Consider the following 22,457-nt stretch of genomic DNA (forward strand, 5'->3'; position numbering starts at 1 on the left):
AATTTCTAAAGGGCAATAACATTATCTCTAGCACTTACTACATTGCCTGGGAGTAGGATCACTCAATAGATATTAGATGAATGGATGACTAATACTGTAATACTTTTATACCTTTAGCAGATTTATAGCAATTAACTTTCTTTTAGGAATATAAAAAATATAAATGTCAAAGTTGACTCCTTTAACCATAAAATTTCTACCTCTTTACTCTAAATTATTATTATTAAAGATTTTATTTATTCATGAGAGACACACAGAGAGAGAGAGAGAGGGGCAGAGACACAGGCAGAGGGAGAAGCAGGCTCCATGCAGGGAGCCCGACGTGGGACTCAGTCCCGGGTTTCCAGGGCCACACCCTGGGCCGAAGGTGGTGCTAAATCGCTGAGCCACCCGGGCTGACCTCTAAATTATTTTTTAAAATAGGTTTTTAATGCTAACACTGCTTTATTGAGATATAATTTATATACTAAAACATGCACAGATCCTAAGTATACAGTTTGATGAATGTTGGTAAGTATAACCAATCACCCATATGAAGATAAAGAACATTTCCAATCCCCCTTTCTGTTTATCCCCCTTTCTACTTAGTTCTTCCTCCTTCCCAGCGGCAGCTGCTATTCTAATTTCTCCTACTGCGTAAATTAGTTGTGTTTTTTTCTTGAAACTCATACAGATGGAAACATATGTATTCTTCTGCCTCTGGCTTCTTTATCTCCACTAATGATTTTAAGACTCATGCATGTTGTTGCATACATTAGTAGTATCATTCCTGTTTAATGGTGAGTCCTGTTCCATTATATGAACATCTCAGTTTTTTTGCCCATCTTCTGTTGATGGGCATTTGATATGTGTATAGTTCTTGGCTATTATGAATAAAGCTCTTGTGAATGTTATTATGTAAGCCTTTTTATGGCTATACATATTCAGTTCTCTTGGGCATATGCTCAAGAGTGGCATTTCTGGGTGTATATTCAACTAGTCTTCTAAAGTGGTTTCTACCACTTCGTACTCCCACCAGTAGTGTTTGAGAGTTTGTTGCTCCACATACTTGTCACTACTTAAGTACTGTTATTCTTTTTTATTTAACCAATTTGATGAGTATATAGTATTGTTTCAATCTCCATTTCCCTGAAAAGTTGTTGAGCATCTTTTAATATGATTTGTGAACATCTTTGCCTATTCAAGTGTTTTGCCTATTTCAGTTTTAAATTTTTTTGCCTATTTTTAAATTTCATTTGTAGTGGTTCTTTATACATTCTGGATATGAGTCCTTTGTCAGATAGATATATGGATTACAAATATTTTCTCCAAGTTTGTGACTTGTCTTCCCACTTTCTTAATGTCTTTTGATGAAGTGCAGTATGTTTTCCTTTATGGCTGATGCCTTTTGTGTCTTGTCTGAGAAACTTGCCTACCCCAAAGCTATGAAGGAGTTCTCTTGGTTTCTTTTAGACATCTTACAGTTTTAGCTAGGTCTGTGATTGATCTAGAATTAACTTTATGTATATTATGAGGTGGAAGTAAAGTTCAGTCTTTTCCATAAGGTATCTAGTTGTTTGAGTTACTAGATTTTAATAATAGAGCATTTTTGTGTTTGGTATCTTATTTGACCCTTACAATATCTTAGAGGAATAAAAGATATATGTTATCTCTCTTAAAGAGATGAGGAGCTAGCGCCCAGACAGATTAAGTTATTTAGGTAAGGTTGCACAGCTAATTAATGACTGAACATGATTAAAGCTCATATATCCTAATACTGCTTAGTGCTATTCTATTATTGTGCTACACAGCCTCTCCTAATTGAGTTTTAAAAAATATCCTAACAAAGTTTCATCGAACTACCGGAGTGAACTTAATTAAAATTGTCTGAAAAATACCTAGTTGAATGTTTCATACCATCAAATTATTTATTTATACAGATTATGGTATTCTTTTTATAAAACCAAATTTATAGTATTCTTGGAAATGTGTGCATTATAGATGTATGTACTACTTTATTCTCAATTAGGTAAGTCATGAGATTGTAGTTAATTTTGTTTAAATGGGCCATTATATGTGTACATTTATGTAAATTAAAGGTAGATTTCTTTTTATTTTTTATTTTTATTTATTTTTTAAAATAAGTTTATTTTTTATTGGTGTTCAATTTGTCAACATACAGAATAACACCCAGTGCTCATCCAGTCAAGTGCCCACCTCAGTGCCTGCCACCCAGTCACCCCCACCCCCACCCACCTCCCCTTCCACCACCCCTAGTTCGTTTCCCAGAGTTAGGAGTCTTTCATATTCTGTCTCCCTTTCTGATATTTCCCACTTATTTTTTCTCCTTTCTCCTTTATTCCCTTTCACTATTTTTTATATTCCCCAAATGAATGAGACCATATAATGTTTGTCCTTCTCCAATTGACTTATTTCACTCAGCATATTATTTCACTCAGTTCCATCTACGTCGATGCAAATGGTGGGTATTTGTCATTTCTAATGGCTGAGTAATATTCCATTGTATACATAAACCACATCTTCTTTATCCATTCATCTTTTGATGGATTTCTTCTTTTTTTTTTTTTTTGATGGATTTCTTCTTAAAGGTACATTCTAAAAAGACAAATTTTCAGTGTTGTTAAAAAATTATGTTAAGCGGTTTTACTAGAAGTAACTTGGCATACACTGGTGACATTACTGCCATTTTAGTTTTCCCTTGTCATTATCAGTCATCTAATTTGGGAATTAGATGCTTCACACTTTGACCCATGGCTGATTTTGTACAGGCTGCCTGTCTGCCTCCAGGATTGGCCCTTACCAATCACCTACCCATTTGTTCACTAAAGTTTGAAAGTCTTGGAGTAGGAACTAAACCTTATAAGCCAGAGTTAAGAGACACAACCCGAAATGTAAAAAGCAAAGACTGTGGAAGATGTGATACATTTATATATTTACGCTAGTTTAGAAGTTATTGATTTAAAAAAAATTTTTTTTTGAGGAGATGGTTTTTTGAGTTCAGGTTCTCACAGAAGGGAAGAAAACAAAACACCAGGTATTTGGACCCTGATAGGATTTAGAGAAAGACTGGACATGGACAAGTAGAAGAACAAAGGAATGATTAGAATTTCACTTTCAAGGTGACTATAATGAATTAAACAGAGCCAAGATATCTGGAAACAGTGAGTTCAAGAAAAAGAAAATATTTTAAAATGTAGAATTACTTTGGATGTTGGTTAGCCTCTAAAAGCAAAATAACTGAAATCTGACTGTCTTCCTTCTTTTACAGGAGGGACAGAAGTGGGACAGTGTGAGGCAGGCAGCTCCTGGACTGGGAGGTGGGAGGGGGTGGGAGCGGGAAGGAGGGTAGTGCCTAAGCACTGTGGGAAGAATCTAGCTTCCAAGTGCATCAGACTTGATTGTCTCTCTATAGCTGTCAGACAGCAGTGGTCAGAATTCTCTAACCATCAAACCCATCTGATACATAGTGGAGGCTGGATTCATTAGTGAAAGTAGATGTGCTCATTTACAGAGAGGTGGGATAATTAACACAAGGCTGCTGAACAAATGTGATTTCCTGTAACACATATTTTTATAGTTTTGATGAACAAATGAATTTCCTTTAAACAAACATCCAGGCTTCGGGTCATCATGAGCCTGTTCTGTTAGTGCTTTGTTATTGTTACAAGTAACTTGAAAGTTATATTACTGTGAGTTCAAATAAAACCTTTATACCTACAACAGTTTAATATTTTGGATCACCTTTTGCTCCTTCGAGCAAATATAATCATTGGTAATCATGACAGCAAGAAACAAACCATGAATCTATTTAAACTTAAATATGCCAGTCTAGCCAGTCTTCCCACGTTCCTCTTTACATATTATACACACATGGACAGCAGAGTACAGTAAACAAACAAGAGAGAATAACAGTTTAGCACTTCAGTGCTGTGTCAACACAATCGTGCTCTTCTCAAGGTTCCCATCAAATAAAAAAGCTTACATTTGTATGCTAAATTCAGTCAAGGAAACTAAAGTCTATATTGTGGTATTTCTATAGAGCCAGTCTCTACCTTCAAACTTATTATTAACTTTATGACTTTGGAAAAGTTTTTTACTCCCCCTAAACTTACTTTTCTTATCTGTAAAATGGACTTTGTGAGGATTGGAGATAATGTCTGAAGGCCAGGCACCTTCTAGATCATCAATCAATATTAGCTTATACTGTTACTCCTTGGCATATTTTTACTTTTATTACTTTTATTTCCTGCAGTGTATATTCATGTCCAAATAATGCTCAGTGCAAACCATTCACTAGGAAGGGCTTCTCCACTATCCTGTTTTTCCAGTTTCTGCCCATCCAATGCGCCTTGCCCACATATCTGTTGAAGCACACTGCTGTATGACCCAAGGACATGTTACCTCCTTCACTGGACTCCGGGTTTGGAGGGCTGAGGTTATTTTATTGAGATCTCTATTTCTTTACTCAATTTGGTGAAGGTGCTGAATAAATGTCTGCTGACTGAAATGCTGACAAGTGGGCTATTATTGGAGGTTCAAAGAAAAGATTGGTAGCTTTTTTTTTTTTTTTTTTTTTTTTTGATTGGTAGCTTCTAAGAGTTTCCCATTATCCTAAATGTTCTGTCTTTCTACAAGATTTCTACATATAGGATTATTTTTATTTATCCTGCTTAGTCTTTGAAGATCATTTTTGATGTGAGGATTCATGTATTTTCTCTTAAATTCTCAGCCCCTTTTGCTCTGAATATTGCTTTTTTGTGATTACCGTAATTTTCTTCTTTTGAAACTAAGTGAATACTGGGCCTTGCACAATCTGTCGTTTATGACTTTTAATTAATCTTTTTAATCTTACTGCCACTCTGTGCTATATTTTGGAAGAATTCCTTAATACTATTCTTCAATTACCTCTTCAGCTGTTAGATTCTGGAGTTTTTGGATGTTGAGGGTTTTTTTCTTTTTAATTCTACTGAGTATAGTTTTCATTTCTAGGATTTTTAATCGGCTCTTCATATCCAATGTTTTTGTTTCATTTCTGCCTATTTTTGTTTCATAATCTCCAATTTCTTGTTGTGGTTATGATTCCTGTATTAATCTCTCTTAATTGTATTACTTAAAAATCTTTGTTTAGGGGGTGCCTGGGTGGCTCAGGTGGTTAAGCATCCACCTCTTGATTTCAGCTCACATCATGATCTCAGGGTCATGAGATAAAGACTCACACCTGGCTCACGCTGGGCCTGGCACCGCTTGGGAGTCTCTCTCTCCTTCTCCCTCTGCCCCCCCACCACACGTGCACGTGCTCTCACTCTCTCTCAAATCAATCATAAATACATATGTAAAAATAAAAATCTTTGTTTAGCGTTTTAAAATCCTCTAACAATATAGAATATTGATTTATAGAAGATCTTACAGAATCCTATAGAACACTGATTTCCCTTGCAGTGTATTTGCATTTTGATTGCTGTTTTTATCAGCCATCTTTCTTAAGCATGAGATTTTTTTAAAAAACTATTTTGGAATTTTAGTTTTCTGTCTTATTTTGACTGGGAGGTTCTTCCTCCACTATCCATGTTCACCCCTTGATGTTGGTTTTCAGTTCATGCCACCCAGCTCCCTTAGAGCCTCCAGTACAGCCCTTAGAAAGGCAGCCATGCCCTGTGATAGAACTAAGGTGTCTTACATGCAGCCACTGAGGTGGCAGGAGCCTTGCCTGCCTTAGGTTTAGTTCCCAGCCTTAAGGCTGCACATGTGTCTTCTAGCTTCTAGACCCACAGCTACAAATAAGTGACAGCCCAGGAAGCAGCTGGGTTTTTCCCCTCTTCTTTTTCTTTTCTTCCCAGCCCTCTCTCAAACACAGATACCACCTAACATCAAAGAGTGAGATCAGCTCTGGTTCCCTAACACCTGAGGAGCTGAACTCCTTCCTGACTGCCAGATCAAGAACCCAGCAGCCCTGTAGCTTCAGCCTGGCTTATTGCTTTTTCATTTCTCTTATATTTATGGTTTGTGGAGGTTTTTATCCTGTTTTTGAGACTGCTGATGTCTATTATTGCTGTATATTTGGAGCAGAGCAGAGGGGTACTTTGAAGCATGAACTTATTGGTGCCAACTTGACTGAGGGTTTTTTAACTTGAAAATAACACTGTTGGGGATACTTCTCCCCTACCTTCCTACCCCAATTCCATCACCCACCCCTGGAGACATTGTGGAGGATAGAAGGCAAGGGAGACTTGAGATAAGTAAATAAACAGAACACCACAGGCAAGAAATGAGTGGGGCCTGAACTGGGAGATGGAGACGAGAGGATGGATTTGACACTAACAAGAGGCCTGGGTTATTGAGTTTTGGGGGTGGTGGTGAATGGATATAAAATTCACTGAGAAAGGAATATAGGAAGAAGAGTAAATTTGGGTTGGTTAGTGGGTCAGGTATGGGGGGAGCGGTGTTAAGATGTTTTATGACCACTCTCTGAAGCCTAATACATGTTTTTCTAGAAGTCCGATGTATGTCTTTGTTTCTGGTGCATTTCACTGCCCAACATCTTTGAATTTATCATATTTCTAAATCCTTTTACATGATGCTCATTTGTGTGTTTACAGAGACTCCTCCCCTGCATTTGGGACATTTTCCCTCAGAATGTTCCTTCATTTATTGAACAGACATTTCTGAAGTATCTCTTAAGCACACAGGCATACTTCTGGCTGTAATGGAGGGAAAAAGACATTTATCAAATAAATAAGCAATTACAACCTGTGGAAGTGCAGTAAGAGACAAGTGCAGGTGCATGAGACTGGAAACCAGGCTTGACCAAGGATGTGTAGAGCGAGCTGGGAGGGTCTTGCTATCTCTCAACAGAGGGCTTCCTAAAGAAGTGAAGTCAGAGCTGCTCCCTCTGCCTGAATGTCTGCAGGGCTGGTTTTTTCTGGCTGCTCAAAATGCACAGAGATATGACTTGACTTCACTGCACCACAACTTGATGTTTAGCACCTCACTGTTCTTTATTTCCTTTAGAGCATTTATTTTTATCTGAAATTATCTTTAGGAATCTTGTCATTTTTTTTCTCACTTGTGCTTCTAGAACAATTCCTGAAACTTAAGTATTTAAGAAATGATCAGATAATTGCCTAGGTGCATAAGTGAGTATCTCTGGGTATTGGTCTGATGCATAGTTGCTCTAGTGATTTGTATGTCCTTTGCCTTTGCTTGAGTTTGAGAAGCCTCCTCCAGTTGGCTTTCTGTTTGTTCATTTTTCTATCCTGTTGACTCTCCCCTCACTTCACTGTGCCTTTCTGATGGGTGTTGCCAATGGGAGTATCTCCTGCTCTGGCCAAGGGGATGGGCATGTGACTTTCAAGCTGGGCCAAACTGAGTCATTCTCTTGGATTTTTCCAGTTTGAATGAAGGAAGAGGGAGGCTTCTCAGGTGGTAGAGTGTGAGGCATGAACCTGGAGGTATCTGTGGCCATGTCCACATTCAGATGGATGAAGCCAATATGTAAGGGTTTGAGAAAATGAAGGCATTACACGCCTCTTCCAGAGGGAAGAAGGGATGGGAGAGGGAAGAGGAGTCCTAGTAGTTCTCCAGTCTCTTCCTCTTTTTTACCTGAGGCCCAGTCATAACCCCTGTTTTTTTCATGGCCAGTTCAATTTGAGTTTCTGTCACTTAGAACCCAAAGATTCCTAATTAAAATAATATAGCTTTTAAAAAAATATATTTATTTATTAGAGAGAGAATGAATGAAGGGGAGGGGCAAAGGGAGAGGAAGAAGCAGACTCTCCAGTGAGCAGGGAGTCTGACTTAGGGCTCAATCCCAGGGTCCTGGGATCATAGCCTGAGCTGGAGACAGACATTTAATTGACCAAGCCACCCAGGCCCCCCAAAACAGAATATAGCTTTGTTTTGACTTTATTCTTCATCTTAATAATGAGCTTTACATCTTGATGTACCTTTGGGTATTGATCTATTTCGTAGCTTGATTTCTCATTTCAGAGAATCCATGTTTTCTCCCTCCCTTTGTCTTTCTCCCTCCATTCCATCTTCTTCCCCTCCCCTCCTTTTCTCTTTTAGACACAAAGTGGTTGGTTCCTATATGTGTTCTATTCCAGTACAATTCTGTTTTAGTACTGCATCCCTCCTTTCCTTTCAGAAACATATTACTTAGCAGTGAGGAGATGCCATCTTGTTAGTACTATTATTATTTAACTCATCCTGGAAACAAGTTTATTGGACTCATAGATTTTTTTTCACTTTCAACTTCAGTGCTTTAGAACAGCCAGGTTTCTACTCTCCAGCATCTTGAGGGTGGCAGGGAGGTAGCCAGGGCAGTGGGCAGCCTCAAGTGAGAAGTAAACCACTGGGCTTGACATTCCGGATGCTATCAACTGCTCCCTCAGGGAAGAGCCCTGATGTTTCAGGGAGAAGTGCTTCATCATTGTGGTTGGCTTTCTGCTTGATGTACCTGCATGGACCTTTGAACTTTTGTAGCTGCTTTCAAGTGCCACCAATTCATGCAGACTCCAAGTAAAATAATCCACATCTGTCCCATAACTTCTAGTTCTGACCTTTTGTAATTAAGGGTGTTGCAAGAAACTTTCAGGCCAAGCAACTTTCTCAGGCAGCTGCATTGTAAATTGGCACTCAGTATCTTATACATGTGGTTCCATTTGCACTATGTCAAGGAGGAAATTGAAACTTTTTGGTAATTTGCTCCTTTATCAACTCATTTACTCAGTAAATGTGCAATCATTCTTCTAGACACTAAAGGTACTGGGTGAATGAGGTTCTCTGCCCCCATGGAGTTTGTATCATAGATAAAAGAAACAGTAAACAAGTAAACGTGTGTGTGTTTGTGTGTGTGTATAACAGTATCGGGTAGTGACAAAATAGGTAATGAAAGAGAGAGTGATGGGAATGGGGCTATTTTAGAGAGGGTGGGCAGAAGGAAGGCTTCTCTGAGGTGGTGACATTTGAGTAGAGACTTGAATGAATTAGGGACCTATCCATGCAGAGCCCCTGGCAGAAGCAACAGCTAGCACACAGCTTGAAGGAGATAGATAGCCTGGTGTGATTGCAGAATAAGGCAGTCAGGGTCGCCAGTGTAGAGGGAGAGTGTGGAAGTTGAAGGAGATGAGTTTTTATGAAGTTAGAAATGGAAAAACAAGTCTTTCACCCTTTCTCCCAAACTGAGCTATGGCAGTTTTCCAGGGGAAAGGAGTGTCTGGCATGTTGTCCCCAAAGGCTGACAGTCACAGCAGGCTTCTATCAGGCAACACAAAGTGGTAACCCAAAACACTGCGGGATTTTTTGTTTACAGACTACAAATTACTCATAGGAAACTAAGGGTGTTAAGAATGATACGGTTCACAGCAGTTATAAAAGAAGTTTGGAAGGAGGAAGTGACTAAGAAATGAGATTAAGAGTAGATAAAATAATCCTGGGAAAAATGGCAACTTGAACAAAGGTTTCTGAAACCATCCGTAGCAGTCCTTAATGAAATGACTGCAGAGAACATATTAGCTTCTTTCATCTAAATGCACCCTACATTTGACCATTTCTCATTACTTCTACTACTTGTAAATTATAGTTGGATATATTACCACTTTAATTCATCATGCTTAGAGCCCAGAGTGAACATTGTAGTGCATCTTTTAGGGACTTTTCAGTTTACTTCTGGAAGAAGGCTTGGGAAGACATGAGATGTTATAATATGAGTTGGTCCCAAGCTATGGAGAGGGGAGTGGGTTTCCTTTATCATTTCTCATGGGGAAGGGATTGAGAATAGTAATGATACTATATATTTGAATGAGTATATTTTTATATCTGTGAATTACACTGAGATATGCTTCTACTGGTTTTTACATAGAAAACTCAAGGCCAGACAGATCACCTAACATATCAGAGTCACACAGATGATTAAGGAGAGCATCTTCATTAGGATTCTGGTCTTAGACTGTGCTCTGGCACTCTATTAATGGCATCAAGTTGTTTTGATAAGATGTTACGTCAAAGAAAATCCATTCCCCCCCCCATTCTTGTCCCACCCCAATCGTACCCCTTTAAGGTAAGGGATATTAACAATGTTGTGAGAGCACAGCAGGCCATCTTCCTGCCCATCCATCATCCATCCATCCATCCATCCATCCATCCTATCCACTCATGTATTTCTCTATCTACTTATCTCTCCTGTATTCATATATAATGATTGATTTTCCTCTGTGCTTTACCGATTTAAATCATACCATGCATATTATTTTAAATCTTTAGTTATATGTCATGGTCGTACATCTAGATCTAATTTCATTTTTCTTCTTTTATGCCTATATTGTTTGATTTATTGCAATGTATTTATTACTTTTAAAAGGAAATATGTGATACGATTTCATCATACATTTATTTACTTCTCAAAGTATAAGAAAAGGAGAGCTTATTGACAATTCTAATGAAACCGGTTTCCCTATTTTTTCTCTTTGCTTACATTGCTTATGTTTTTTTTCCTAATTTTCTTAAGAATAAAAGTTAATTGTAGCTTTAATGAACATTTTCTTACCTACACAAATCCAATGTATTTTTCAGGTTATTATATCCGGGAAAAGTCTAAGCAAGTAATAACGTTGCTGATGGATGAACAGTTGCTGCATAGAGAGAGGGAAGTAGCATGTCGGACAAGACGGCGTACCTCCTACTCTATGACATTTCCTAAAAGATTACCTGGTACAGCTAACTCACCAACAGCATGTGCTTCTGCCCACACACCAGAAATTTCTGCTTCAGAGAAGAAACGTAAGCTTCTTAAGGTTGCAAGGCTACATAATAAAAGTACGTATAATGAGCGTCAGCCTACAATGGTATCATTTAAGAACAATGAAAAAATATAAACATTAGGGTTTTTTTTTTTTTTGTTTTTAACATTTTACTTATTTATTTATTCATGAGGAACACAGAGAGAAAGGCAGAGACATAGGCAGAGAGAGAAGCAGGGTCCTTGCAGGTCCTTGCAGGGACTTGATCCCGGGATCACAACCTGAGCCAAAGACAGACACTCAACTGCTGAGCTACCCAAGTGCCTCAAAACATTAGATTTTAATACTGAAGTATTAATGCTATATTAGTGCTATTGGTACTATATTAGGCCTCATTCTGTACAAAACAAAGATGAATAATAGTAGAAAATATTACGACTGTTTTCTGAATGCAATTTATTTGGGTTTCAAATAAAATGAGAGTTTTGAGCTCAAATGGTATTAAAATAGTGACTACTTATTTGGCATTGTGATTCATGTTAAGATTTTCATCATAACTGGAATGTGAGCCTCAGGGTCTGGGCATCTATGCGTTTTGTGCTGTTTGATCCTACACATTTCTTAAATGTGCCTCAGAATTCTGAAAGTCTCTCAAACTCCTACAGGACAACAGTGTCTTCTATCATAGAACTTTTTCCTTCGCCAAAGATTTTAAATGCAGAATGAACTTTTTAAAAAAAGGCTTTCTTGGGGATCCCTGGGTGGCTTTGCAGTTTGGCGCCTGCCTTTGGCCTGGGGCACCATCCTGGAGTTCCGGGATCGAGTCCCGAGTCGGGGCTCCAGGCGTGGAGCCTGCTTCTCCCTCTGCCTGTGTCTCTGCCTGCCTCTCTCTCTCTCTCTCTCTCTCTATCATGAACGAATAAATTTTTTAAAAAATCTTAAAAAAAATAAAGGTTTTCTTTGTAATGTTATAGAAATCAGCAGGAAAACACAATTATTGGGACACTTGGGTGGCTCAGCAGTTTAGCGTCTGCCTTTGGCTCAGGTGTGATCCCAGGGCCCTGGGATTGAGTTCCACTTCAGTCTCCCTGCATGGGGCCTGCTTCTCCTTCTGCCTGTGTCTCTGCCTCTCTCTCTGTGTGTCTCTCATGAATAAATAAATAAAATCTTAAAAAAAAAAAAGAAACAAATTACCTTTTCTAGTAAATTTGCCAAAACATGAAGGAATGTCATTGTGCTCTATCTTCTCCAGTACAAACCCTGTTGGTAAGTTTTGTGTAAGGAATGGTCTGAGGAAGGAAAATCATTAAAGAAATGTGACTTGAATTACTGTGCCTTGAAAGGAGGTAAACTTTATGCTGTGAGAGAGACAGCAGAAGTGACAGAGTTAAAAGTATTTTCAGAGGCTTGCCGCCTAGCTTTATCATGTAACTCTATTAAACAAGAGCCTGAAAGAGCTGCAGGTATTAAATGAACAGATGTTCCAAATGTCAGTTATGTATAGAAATTAAGAATGTTAATAGTAATACCAACACAGAGGAATCTTGCTAAAAATCACTAAAGTACTTCTCTGACTCAGGAGTTCTCGAATGTTCACTCAGTTTGTGTTTGTGTGGACTAGGGAGATGGAAAGATGGTAAAAGACAGTAAATGCCATCCACATGCTTCTAAGTGGAGTGGAACCTCTTTCTTTCTGGTAGCCATTTTATTTAGAAATAAATCTCCAGGAGAGAAAAGAGACACAGTCTGAAATTTTCTCACAGAAGCCTTCAACTCAAACTAATACAAAAATGGAGTTACAGAGTAAAATCACCGACTTGCCCACCCCTTTCACTACTTCTCTTTTGCCTTTCTTGTTCTCTCTCCATTCCTTTTTTCTCTTCCTTGCTCTTTCATTGTAAACATCTATTAATGGATTGTTTTGAAATTTAGATATCAAGCAGAAATTTGGAGCTATAGCAGTGAGTAAAACATAGTCCCTTTCATCATGGAGCAAATATTCTAGTGACAGAGACAGATACTAATCGCACATAAACAAAATAGATATAAAATGTTATGTCAATGACAAGTCCTATAAAGAAAAGGAAAGCAGGGGGATCCCTGGGTGGCTCAGCAGTTTAGCACCCACCTTTGGCCCAGGGCATGATCCTGGAGTCCCGGAATCAAGTCCCGTGTTGGGCTCCCTATGTGGAGCCTGCTTCTCCCTCTGCCTGTGTCTCTGCCGCCCGCCCCCCCCCCCCGGGTCTCTCATGAATAAATAAATAAAATCTTAAAAAAAATAAAAAAAGAAAGGAAAGCAGTATTAGGGCACAGAAAGTGACAAGGATGACTTTACCTTAGGTCAGGGAGTAAGGAAAGACCTTTGGAAGAGGTGGCTATTTAGACAGAGACCCAAATGAAGTGAAGGGACTATCTATGTATATCGGGGGTGATCCAGGCAAAGGGAACAGCAGGTGCAAACATTCTGAAACTGGAGCAAGCTTGGCGTACTTAACTGTAAGCTTAGGAAATGAATCTTTAAATTGCCACAGAAAGAAGCTCAACTCTGAGCCATTTTTATGATTCATACAGGAGATCAGGTTTATTGCTTTATAGTCACTGCTTTTTTTTTTTAACCCAAATGATATTCTCTAGCTTTATGACACATCTTATTCACTAAACTGAGCTTCGAATGACTTTTGACTATTTTTAAAAAGTCAGTCTACCTTCAAATGAAGTTTTGCTACAGTTAATTTTTTTTTTCATATCACAAACATGTATTGAGTACTTACGATATGCCAGACGCTATTCTTGGAGTGGTAAGCAAATTGGGTGTATTTGTGCTGTCTTGGAAGTTACATCTAGTAATGGCTTTCAGTCCATTTAAAAAAAAAAAAAAGATGTTCAAAAAGAATTTTGGTGAATGATGGCAAATAGTGAATGTTTGGATATAAATAAAAACTTAGTAAATTTGTTAAAAATCTGTTAAACTATTTAAAAACTCCATTTATCCATCTATGTATATATATATATATATACATATACATCGTAGATAGATATATGTGTGTGTTTGCGTTCAAAAAAGAGTAATTGGGGATGGCTGGGTGGCTCGGCAATTGAGTGCCTGCCTTCGGCCCAGGGCATGATCCTGGAGTCTCGGGATTGAGTCCCATATCAGGCTCCCTGCATGGAGCCTGCTTCTCTCTCTGCCTGTGTCTCTGCCTCTCTCTGTGTGTGTCTCTCATGAATAAGTAAATAAAATCTTTAAAACAAAAAACCAAAAAAGAGTAATTGGATTAAGCTTAGCAATACTGTTTCCACATAGGCATTTGAATCTGAAACTGTATTTATCTATTTATTTATTTCAGAGACAGAGTGCGAGCGTGCACACAAGGGGAGGGGCAAAGGGAGAGGATCTTTAAGCACACTTCCTGCTGAGCGCAGAGCCTAACATGGGGCATGACCCCTGAGATCATGACCTGAGCTGGAACCGAGAGTTGGATGCTTAACTGACCCCCCCCAGGAAATACACCACAGGAGCTATATTTTAAAGGCAGAAAGAAACCTGACAATTTTGTGTGGGAGGGTATTGAGCGAGATAGGAAAATAAATTGGTGGAGCATTCTTAGTAGGACAGAAGTAGCAAATGAAAACTTGGAGATAGGTGGATCAATTAGAATTACGTGTTCCCAGGAGTGATAAAGAAGAGGCCACAAAAATGTTCACAGCTTAAACATAATAGGATTTTTTTTCTCTCTTCTAAAAATAATCCAGAACTAGATATTTTAAGACTGATATGGCCCTTCATAAAGAAGGCCCTGGGCCCTTGACCCCAGGGGTCTTTCTGTCTCATCACCAGACTCAGCATGTAACTTCCACTTCATGAGCCAAGATAGCTGTTTGAGCTCCAGCCATCACATCTGCATTCTAGCCAGTAGGAAGGAGGAAAGCTTGAAAATACGAATATTCTAGAGGCAACTGGGTGGCTCAGTCGGTTAAGCATCTTCCTTCAGCTCAGGTCTTGGGACCTTGGGATTGAGCCCTAAGTCAGGCTCCCTGTTTAGTGGGATGTTTGCTTCTCTCTCTCCCTCTGCATGCACCCCCCTCACCTCCCACTTGTATGCTCTCTCCCCTTCTCTCTCAACTAAATAAATCTTTTTTTAAAAAAAGATTTATTTATTTATTCATGAGAGACACACAGAGAGAGAGGCAGAGACACAGGCAGTGGGAGAAGCAGACTCCATGCAGGGAGCCCGATGTGGGACTCGATCCAGGATCCCGGGATCATGCCCTAAGCCTAAGGCAGACACTCAACTGCTGAGCCACCCAGGCATCCCTCAACTAAATAAATTTTTAAAAAAGAAAATATGAATACTCCTTCCCCTTAAGGACCCTTATTGAAGTTGAAGTTGCTCATAATATTTTGGCTTACATGTTGTTGTTTAGCATCTAGTCACTTGACACTCCTAACTGCAAGAGAGGCTGAAAAATGTAGTCTTTACCCTGGACAGCTGTGTGCCCAGATTAAAGTTAGAAGATCTATTGTTAAGGAAGAAGGAGATAATAAATATAGGGGAGAGTAGATAGTTCCTACTGTAGTGATAAAGAATACAAACAAGAAACAAATTAATCATGTTAATGCATGGTGGTCAGATTCAATGGCATAGAGAACATAAATTTGAATATGTGGAAAAATGTGGACAGGTCATTGAGAGTTCATAAAAGACGTAATGAAACAGTCTTTGGAGATTTCACTTCAATACCACTAGCAACTAGGAACCACTGTAGGCCTCAGAGAACAGAAGGGATGTTTAGCTTAGTCACAGAACTTAGTTTTCTTATTACTGAAAACAGCTGTTGGTGGAAGATAACTCTTACTGCTTTGTGTAGAAATGAAGGCAATACGAATTGTAAGGAAGCTCTGTGAGAGACAGTAGTTTCAATCCAGCATCTTGCTCGGGTTATTGAAATGAGGGAAAGGTAATGTGTAAAGATATAGAGAGGAAATGGACTAAGTAGATGATATATTGGAGAAGAAAGAGAAATTGAAAACAACTAATATTTCAGAGAGGCTAGTGATGGTATCACCCAGGTGCATTTCCATCAGGAGGTATTTAAAGACATCTCTAAATTATTTAGTTATATTGAAATGTAAAGTTGAATGCATTGCTAAGAATATGATTCCCAGGCTTTAGGATCTAGAGCTGAAACAGCTGTGCCTAGCTTCTTTGTGGTAATTTAGCAAAGGGAACAAAGTACTTTGGAGAAGGTGTTCAACACATAGTACTACCTCTACTCCTTTTTTTTTCCCCCTATTTCTAGATGTTTTCCTCAAGTTTTAATTGTGGTAGATAGCTTGGAAGGTTTTTGTTGAGGTAATTTTGTTGTTTGCAGGACGAGAGGGACTGAATGATCATTGTTGCTTAATGTACTCTTACTACAAATTCATTTCAATGATGCTGTCATTCACCAAAACTCTTTTTGAACATCTTTTTTTTTTAAAGCAGACTGAAAGCCATCACTAGATATAACCTCCAAGAGAGCAGAAGTACATATGAAATACATACAGAAAACTACATGTACACAGTTACAACTCAGCTTCTTCGAGCTGTAAGCGTCAGCATCACACCCTTTTCTTAGAGGTGATAATTATAAAAGCTATCACCAGAGACATTGCTTGCAACCAGACCAACAAAGCATTATCTCAGTTGGTCATCTGATCCTCCATAAAGAGCTCTTCAGTGGTATTATTCTTTGCAATAGAACTTTACTTATATTAGAGAAGGATTACTCTGGTCTGTGTTAACTGTAGTAGCACTCTGTATCATGGAAATATTTTCCTAAAAATCATGTAAGTTTCCTGTTGGACCAAAAGTAAAACTTTAAAGTACTTGTCATGCTTTTTTATAAGCACAAGCACCAGTGTTAATGTTAATTCTACCATGAACCTTGTGCTAACAGTTGATGTGGAGTCATATTTGGTTGCTGTGTCACACACAGTCTGGATGGCAGGGCTTATAATACAAAGGCAGTTCCTACTAAAACATTTGCACTGGTGAGTATCAAGCAGTGGTTTTTTCAACTTAAAAGTACAATAAAGAAAGTAACAGTAACTTTGATCTCTATTACCCTAAACCAACTGCCATTAACATCTTAGAATATTCACTTCCAGTCTGGTCTTTTCCTTCCTTTATTTTTTATTTTTAAGTAATCTCTACATCCAATGTGGGGCTCAAACTCACAACCCCGAGGTCAAGAGTCACACACTTTACAAACTGAGCCAGCCAGGCACCCTGTTTTCTTTCTTTTATTTTTGCTTCGGAAAAAAAAATCACTCTATTCTGGTAAAAACAGTACAGGCCCAAAAACCCTGGAGAATCAATCACTTCCAATCCTGTCACTCAGAAATAGCCATAATTCATATCAGATGAGCATAGATTCTAGGCATCTTTCTGTGTAAATACACACACACACACACACACACACACATATACAGAAAATGGGTAACTAGAGAGAACTTATTTTTATAAAAACAATTGTACTACATACATTTTTTTTACACTAAAAAATATTTTAGGTCTACTTCTAGTGATAAGACATATTAGGAGCTCCAAGAAGCCCATTTATTGCATAGTAACCAAACCATTGCAATATTTCTGGCTTCACTAGGGTTATGGGAAGTCTCCAAAGATCTTGCCTTCCAAAAATTTAAATAAATTAATCAAATTAAATAACAGGATATATGAGCTGGGGCCAGAGTGACTTGGAGCTGGTGCCTGTAGAAGCTGAGTTGTTTAAGGGCACTCATCAATAGGTAAGAAAATGGTTTTGGGTAAGAAAATAGGTAAGCATTGGGAAAGAAAGCCTGGGTTTGCTGTGCTGAACCCAGACATTCAACGTGGGGCTGAATTTTCTCTGCAAGAATAAAGCTCAGTTCACAAGTTAGGTCCATAGGATTTCCCACCAATTAAAATCAGGCAATGAGCTCACAATCCATATCACCAACCCTGGAAAAAATGATTAGCAAAGAATATATTTAGCCCCCTAAAGACAGTAGATGGCAGGAAGGTCAGATACCTGATGTAGAATAGCTATGCATTTAAATATTAAATAAGTAAAGGTTGATATGGGGAGGCTCTGCATGTGTCAGGACGAGGTGTATGGAAAACCTCTGTATGTCCCTCTCAGTTTTGTTGTAAACCTAAAGCTGCTCTGAAAAATAAAGTCTTAAATTAAAAAGACATACACACAAGCAAAAGCGTCAAAACTGGATTTATCCTTCTCTAAATTAATCCAGTTATTCAAATGTCAGTTATATCTGTCATAGCATGGCTCATTGGGCCAAACCAAACTCTAAAAAATAAAACTGTTTTACTTAAAATAAAAAGATTATTAGGCATGCATGTATGAATTTGAAAAATGGAAACTTACAGAAATGAGAAAAACTATTGAAATCAAAAACTTAATTTAGTGAACTAGAAGATCTGTCCAAAGGAAAAGGAAAACACGAAAACAGTGTAAGACATAGAGGACACATCTGCAGGGGAATGACAGTTACTCTGCCAGTGACCTCTCCTCTTCAGCTACAGTGGAGGCCAGATGACAGTGATACAGCATTTTCAAAGTGCTGAGAGAAAATAACAGCCTGTGATTATGTACCCAGCAAAACTGTCATTCAAAAATAAGGGTGAAATAGTCACTTACAGATAAATAAAAAACCCAAGAGCCTACCACCAAGAGATCTTCATTAAAGGATGTACTTCAAAAAGAAAATTATTCCAGAAGAATGCTTTGAAATGCAAGAGGGAGTGACTATCAAGTAATAAACTTGTATATAAAATAAACACTGTGTAAAATAGTAATGTCTAACTTTTTTTTTTAGGATTTTATTTATTATTTATTAGAGACAGAGACAGAGAGAGAGGCAGAGACACAGGCAGAGGAAGAAGCAGGCTCCATGCAGGAAGCCCAATGCGGGACTCAATACAGGGTCTCCAGGATCACGCTCTGGGCTGAAGGCGGTGCCAAACTGCTGAGCCACCTGGGCTGCCCTAATGTCTAACTTCTGAATTTGAAAAACAGACAACTAAAATAGTGGGTGGCCATGGTATGTAAATTGGAAATGAGTCTATAGAATTAAGTGTTCTAAGATCCTTGATACTTTGAGAGAAGGGTAAGGATATTATTTGACCGTTAACTGTTAAAGGTAAATATGCATGATAAACTTGAGTTAACACCAAAAGAAGAGAAGTAGCGTGAATAAATTCCAAAGTAGTGAAAATAATAGAATGAGAAAATAAAGGTTTATAAAAAGGAAGAAGCATAGATAAAGTGGGAGAGATGGAAATAAAAAAGGCAAAATGGTAGAAATCAGTCCAAATATATTAATAATCATGATAAATATCAATGGATTAAACTCATCTGTTAAAAGGCAGAGATTACCAAATTCGAGAAAAAGAAGTCTGGATATATGCTGCCCACGTAAATCCACGTAAAGGTTAAAAGCAAATGAATGGAAAAAGGTAAACCAGACATATACTAGTTAAAGAAGGGTGGTATAATTATATTAATATCAGACAAAGTACAATTTAAAGCCAAAAGCATTATTAAGGACAACGATAACAGGCTTAAATCCCTAGGAAGATATAACATTTCTAAATGTGAGTATACCCAGTAAAATAACTCCAAAGTAATACAGAGCAAAAAATGGTAGAACTACAGAAAGTAATTGAAACATATCCCATTATAGTAATGATTTTAAAATCTCTCAATTATTGATAGATCAAGTAAATAAAACATTTTTAAATATGAATTTTATAACTGATTATATTGTAAAGAAAGTCTTAACATTTAAAAGAATTTGTATTATACAGACCACTTTTTCTAGCAAAAAAGTAAGTTTGAATCTTAAAAATGTAAATTAAATTTTTTCATACACTTAAATGTGGAAGTATTCCTTTAGAATCAGGTAGAAAAAAATGTTCCCATTCTTTTTGCTTCTGTTCAGCTTTTCACTGGCCCTAGCCATCACAATAAAATAAATAAGAGAAATTAAAAGCTTAAGTATTAAAATGGAAGAAAAATGTATTTGCAAATGATAGGATCTTCATACAGAAAACTTGAAAGGATCTACAAACATATTAGAAATAAAGAGGCTTTTAGCAAGATGGCTGACTGAAAGATCAAAATATATAAGTCAAGTTATATTTTTATGTATCAGCACCCAACAATAAACATAATTTTAAAAAATACCATTTATAATAGCAAAAAATCATGACACAGAGATAAATCTTAAAAAGATTACAAGATCTATACTCTGAAAATTATAGCACTTAAATACATTAAAGATGATCTATATAAATGGAAAGATACTCATGTTTGTAGAAATACTAAAAAATATAAGTATCAATTCTCTCCAAATTGTGCAGATTTAATGGATGATTTCCTCAAGCTTGGTCCTATTGACATTTTAAGCCAGATAATTCTTTGTCGTGGGGGGGATGTCCTGTGCAGCATAGGGTGTTTAGCATTCCCTGGCTTCTACTCACCAGTTGCTGTTAGCACACATTCCTTCCTGGTGTGAGAACCAAAAATGTCTGCAGACATTGTCACATGTTTCCCGAAGGCCAAAATTGCCCCCAGTTGAGAACCACTGATTAGTGCAATTATAATCAAAATCCAAAACAGATTTTAAAAATTGAATTTGATGGGCTGGTTCCCAAATTTATCTAGAAGAATCAAAAGGTCAAGAATATCCAAAGCATTCCTGGAGAAGAATAAGGTGGTGGAGGGCTCTCTTTTCTGGATGACATAACTAAAGCAATCGTAATTATGGCAGCATGGTATGGATGCAGGAATAGGTGTGTGGGGCCAATGGAACAAACCGTAGAGCTCAGCAAAGAGACCTGTGCAGCTAGGTTATCTTAGAGTATGACAGATGTGGTGGTCCACATTGGTGGGAAGAGGATGAACTACTTCCTAAATAATGCAAGGGCAATTATTTATTCATATTGAAAAAAGTGAAATTAGGTCTCTACCTCCTATCATGCACAAAAACAAATTCTAGAGGAATTAAGGATTTAAAGGAGAAAAAAAAGACTTTAAAATGTTTAAAAGAAAATAAAGAATATCTTTCTTACATTGGGATAGGGAAGGATTTCTTAAACAAAATGCAAATTATTAAAAAAGCTTTTCTAAGTTTGACTCCTGTGGGAGGCAGAATTCTGAGAATAAGCCCCAATGACCATTGTCTTTATGTAATCCCCCCCCCTTTGAGAGGTGAGCATAACCTCTGAGTGGGAAGAGTTATGATTCCCATGATTATGTTATGTTGTATGTCAAAACAGCCATCAAAAAAGAATGAAATCTTGCCATTTGCAATGATGTGGATGGAACTAGAGGGTATTCTGCTAAGTGAAATAAATCAGTGAGACAAAGACAAATATGATTTCACTCGTATGTGGAACTTAAGAAACAAAACAGATGAACATAGGGGAAGGAAAGGAAAAATAAAATAAGATGAAACAGAGAGGGAGACAAACCATAAGAGACTCCTAACTATGGGAAACAAATAGGGTTACTGGAGGGGCTGTGGGTAGGGGACAGAGTAACTGGGTGATGGGCATTAAGGACAGCACTTGATGTAATGAGCACTGGGTATTATATGCAACTGATGAATCACTAAATTCTCCCTTTGAAACTAATAATACACTATATGTTAATTAATTGATTTTAAATAAATAATAAATACATAAATGATAAAATAATGGATATCCTTTGATTACTGATATAAAATGCTACCATTTGGTAGTCATTTTCAATTAAATGTTTTAATGAACTCAATATTCAAAAATTTTTTAAAAGGGAGTATCCAGGTGGGCTTAATCCAATCACACACACCCTTTAAAAGCAGAATTTTCCCCAGCTGGTAGCAGAAGAGGAAGTCACAGATAACCAAGTGTGAGAAGGATTTGTTGTACCCTTACTGGCTTGAAAATGGAGTGATAAGGAACGCAAGTGACTTCTAGAAGCTAAGAGTGGTCCCTGGTTGCCAGCCAGCAAGGAAATGGGGACTTCAGTCCTACAATCATAAGAAAGCCAAATTCTGTCAACAACCTGAATGATCTTGGAAGTGGATTTTTCCTCAGAGTCTCCAGAGAAGAGTCCAGCTTGGCTGACACCTTGATTTTGGCCTTGTGAGACCCAAAGCAGAGAACCCAATCAAGCCTGCTTGGACTGCTGAGCTATAAAACTGTAATATAATAAACGGGCGTTGTTTTAAGCCACTAAGTATCTTGTAATTTTTGGTAGCAATAGAAAACTTCTAAAACTATATTAAATTTAAGAATTATCTCTTCATTGAAAAACACCATATAAGTGAAGAAGACGGTCACAAAACATAGAAATATGTTACATTTCTAACATATGTAAGCGACAAAGGATTATCCAGAATATATAAAGAATTTCTGCTAACCAGTGAGAAAGCCCAACAGAAAAATAGGAAGGAGATATGGAAAGCATTTCCTAAAAAAAGAGAAGGAAACATGTAAGTCCAAGAAACATTTTTTAAAAATGCTCAACCTTGTATTGTTATACAGTAGCAACAATTCTAAAATGAAATATATGAAAATACACAATTTACAATAACTTCCAAAACCATCTAATGCCATATTGTGAGGAACGTCCTTCTGTTCCTTGAAGTACATTCTCTTGTACATTTGGAGTCTATTTTTTGCATGCCAT

General features: G+C 37.6%; 1 protein-coding gene across 3 annotated transcripts in view; it reads left to right on the forward strand.

Moving 5' to 3' along the window:
* ENTHD1 (ENTH domain containing 1) overlaps positions 1–22,457 on the forward strand; it is a 105,510-nt gene that overhangs the window by 14,038 nt on the left and 69,015 nt on the right. For 2 of the 3 annotated variants that reach the window (XM_025459294.2, XM_025459285.2), the window contains one exon: positions 10,570–10,812. In XM_025459294.2, the coding sequence (XP_025315079.1) occupies positions 10,570–10,812 (243 nt within the window). The remainder of the gene's footprint in view (positions 1–10,569; positions 10,813–22,457) is intronic. The other variant, XM_025459301.2, reaches the window with a different exon arrangement.

This window comes from Canis lupus, chromosome 10 (assembly GCF_003254725.2).
Source record: "Canis lupus dingo isolate Sandy chromosome 10, ASM325472v2, whole genome shotgun sequence".
NCBI lineage: Eukaryota > Metazoa > Chordata > Mammalia > Carnivora > Canidae > Canis > Canis lupus.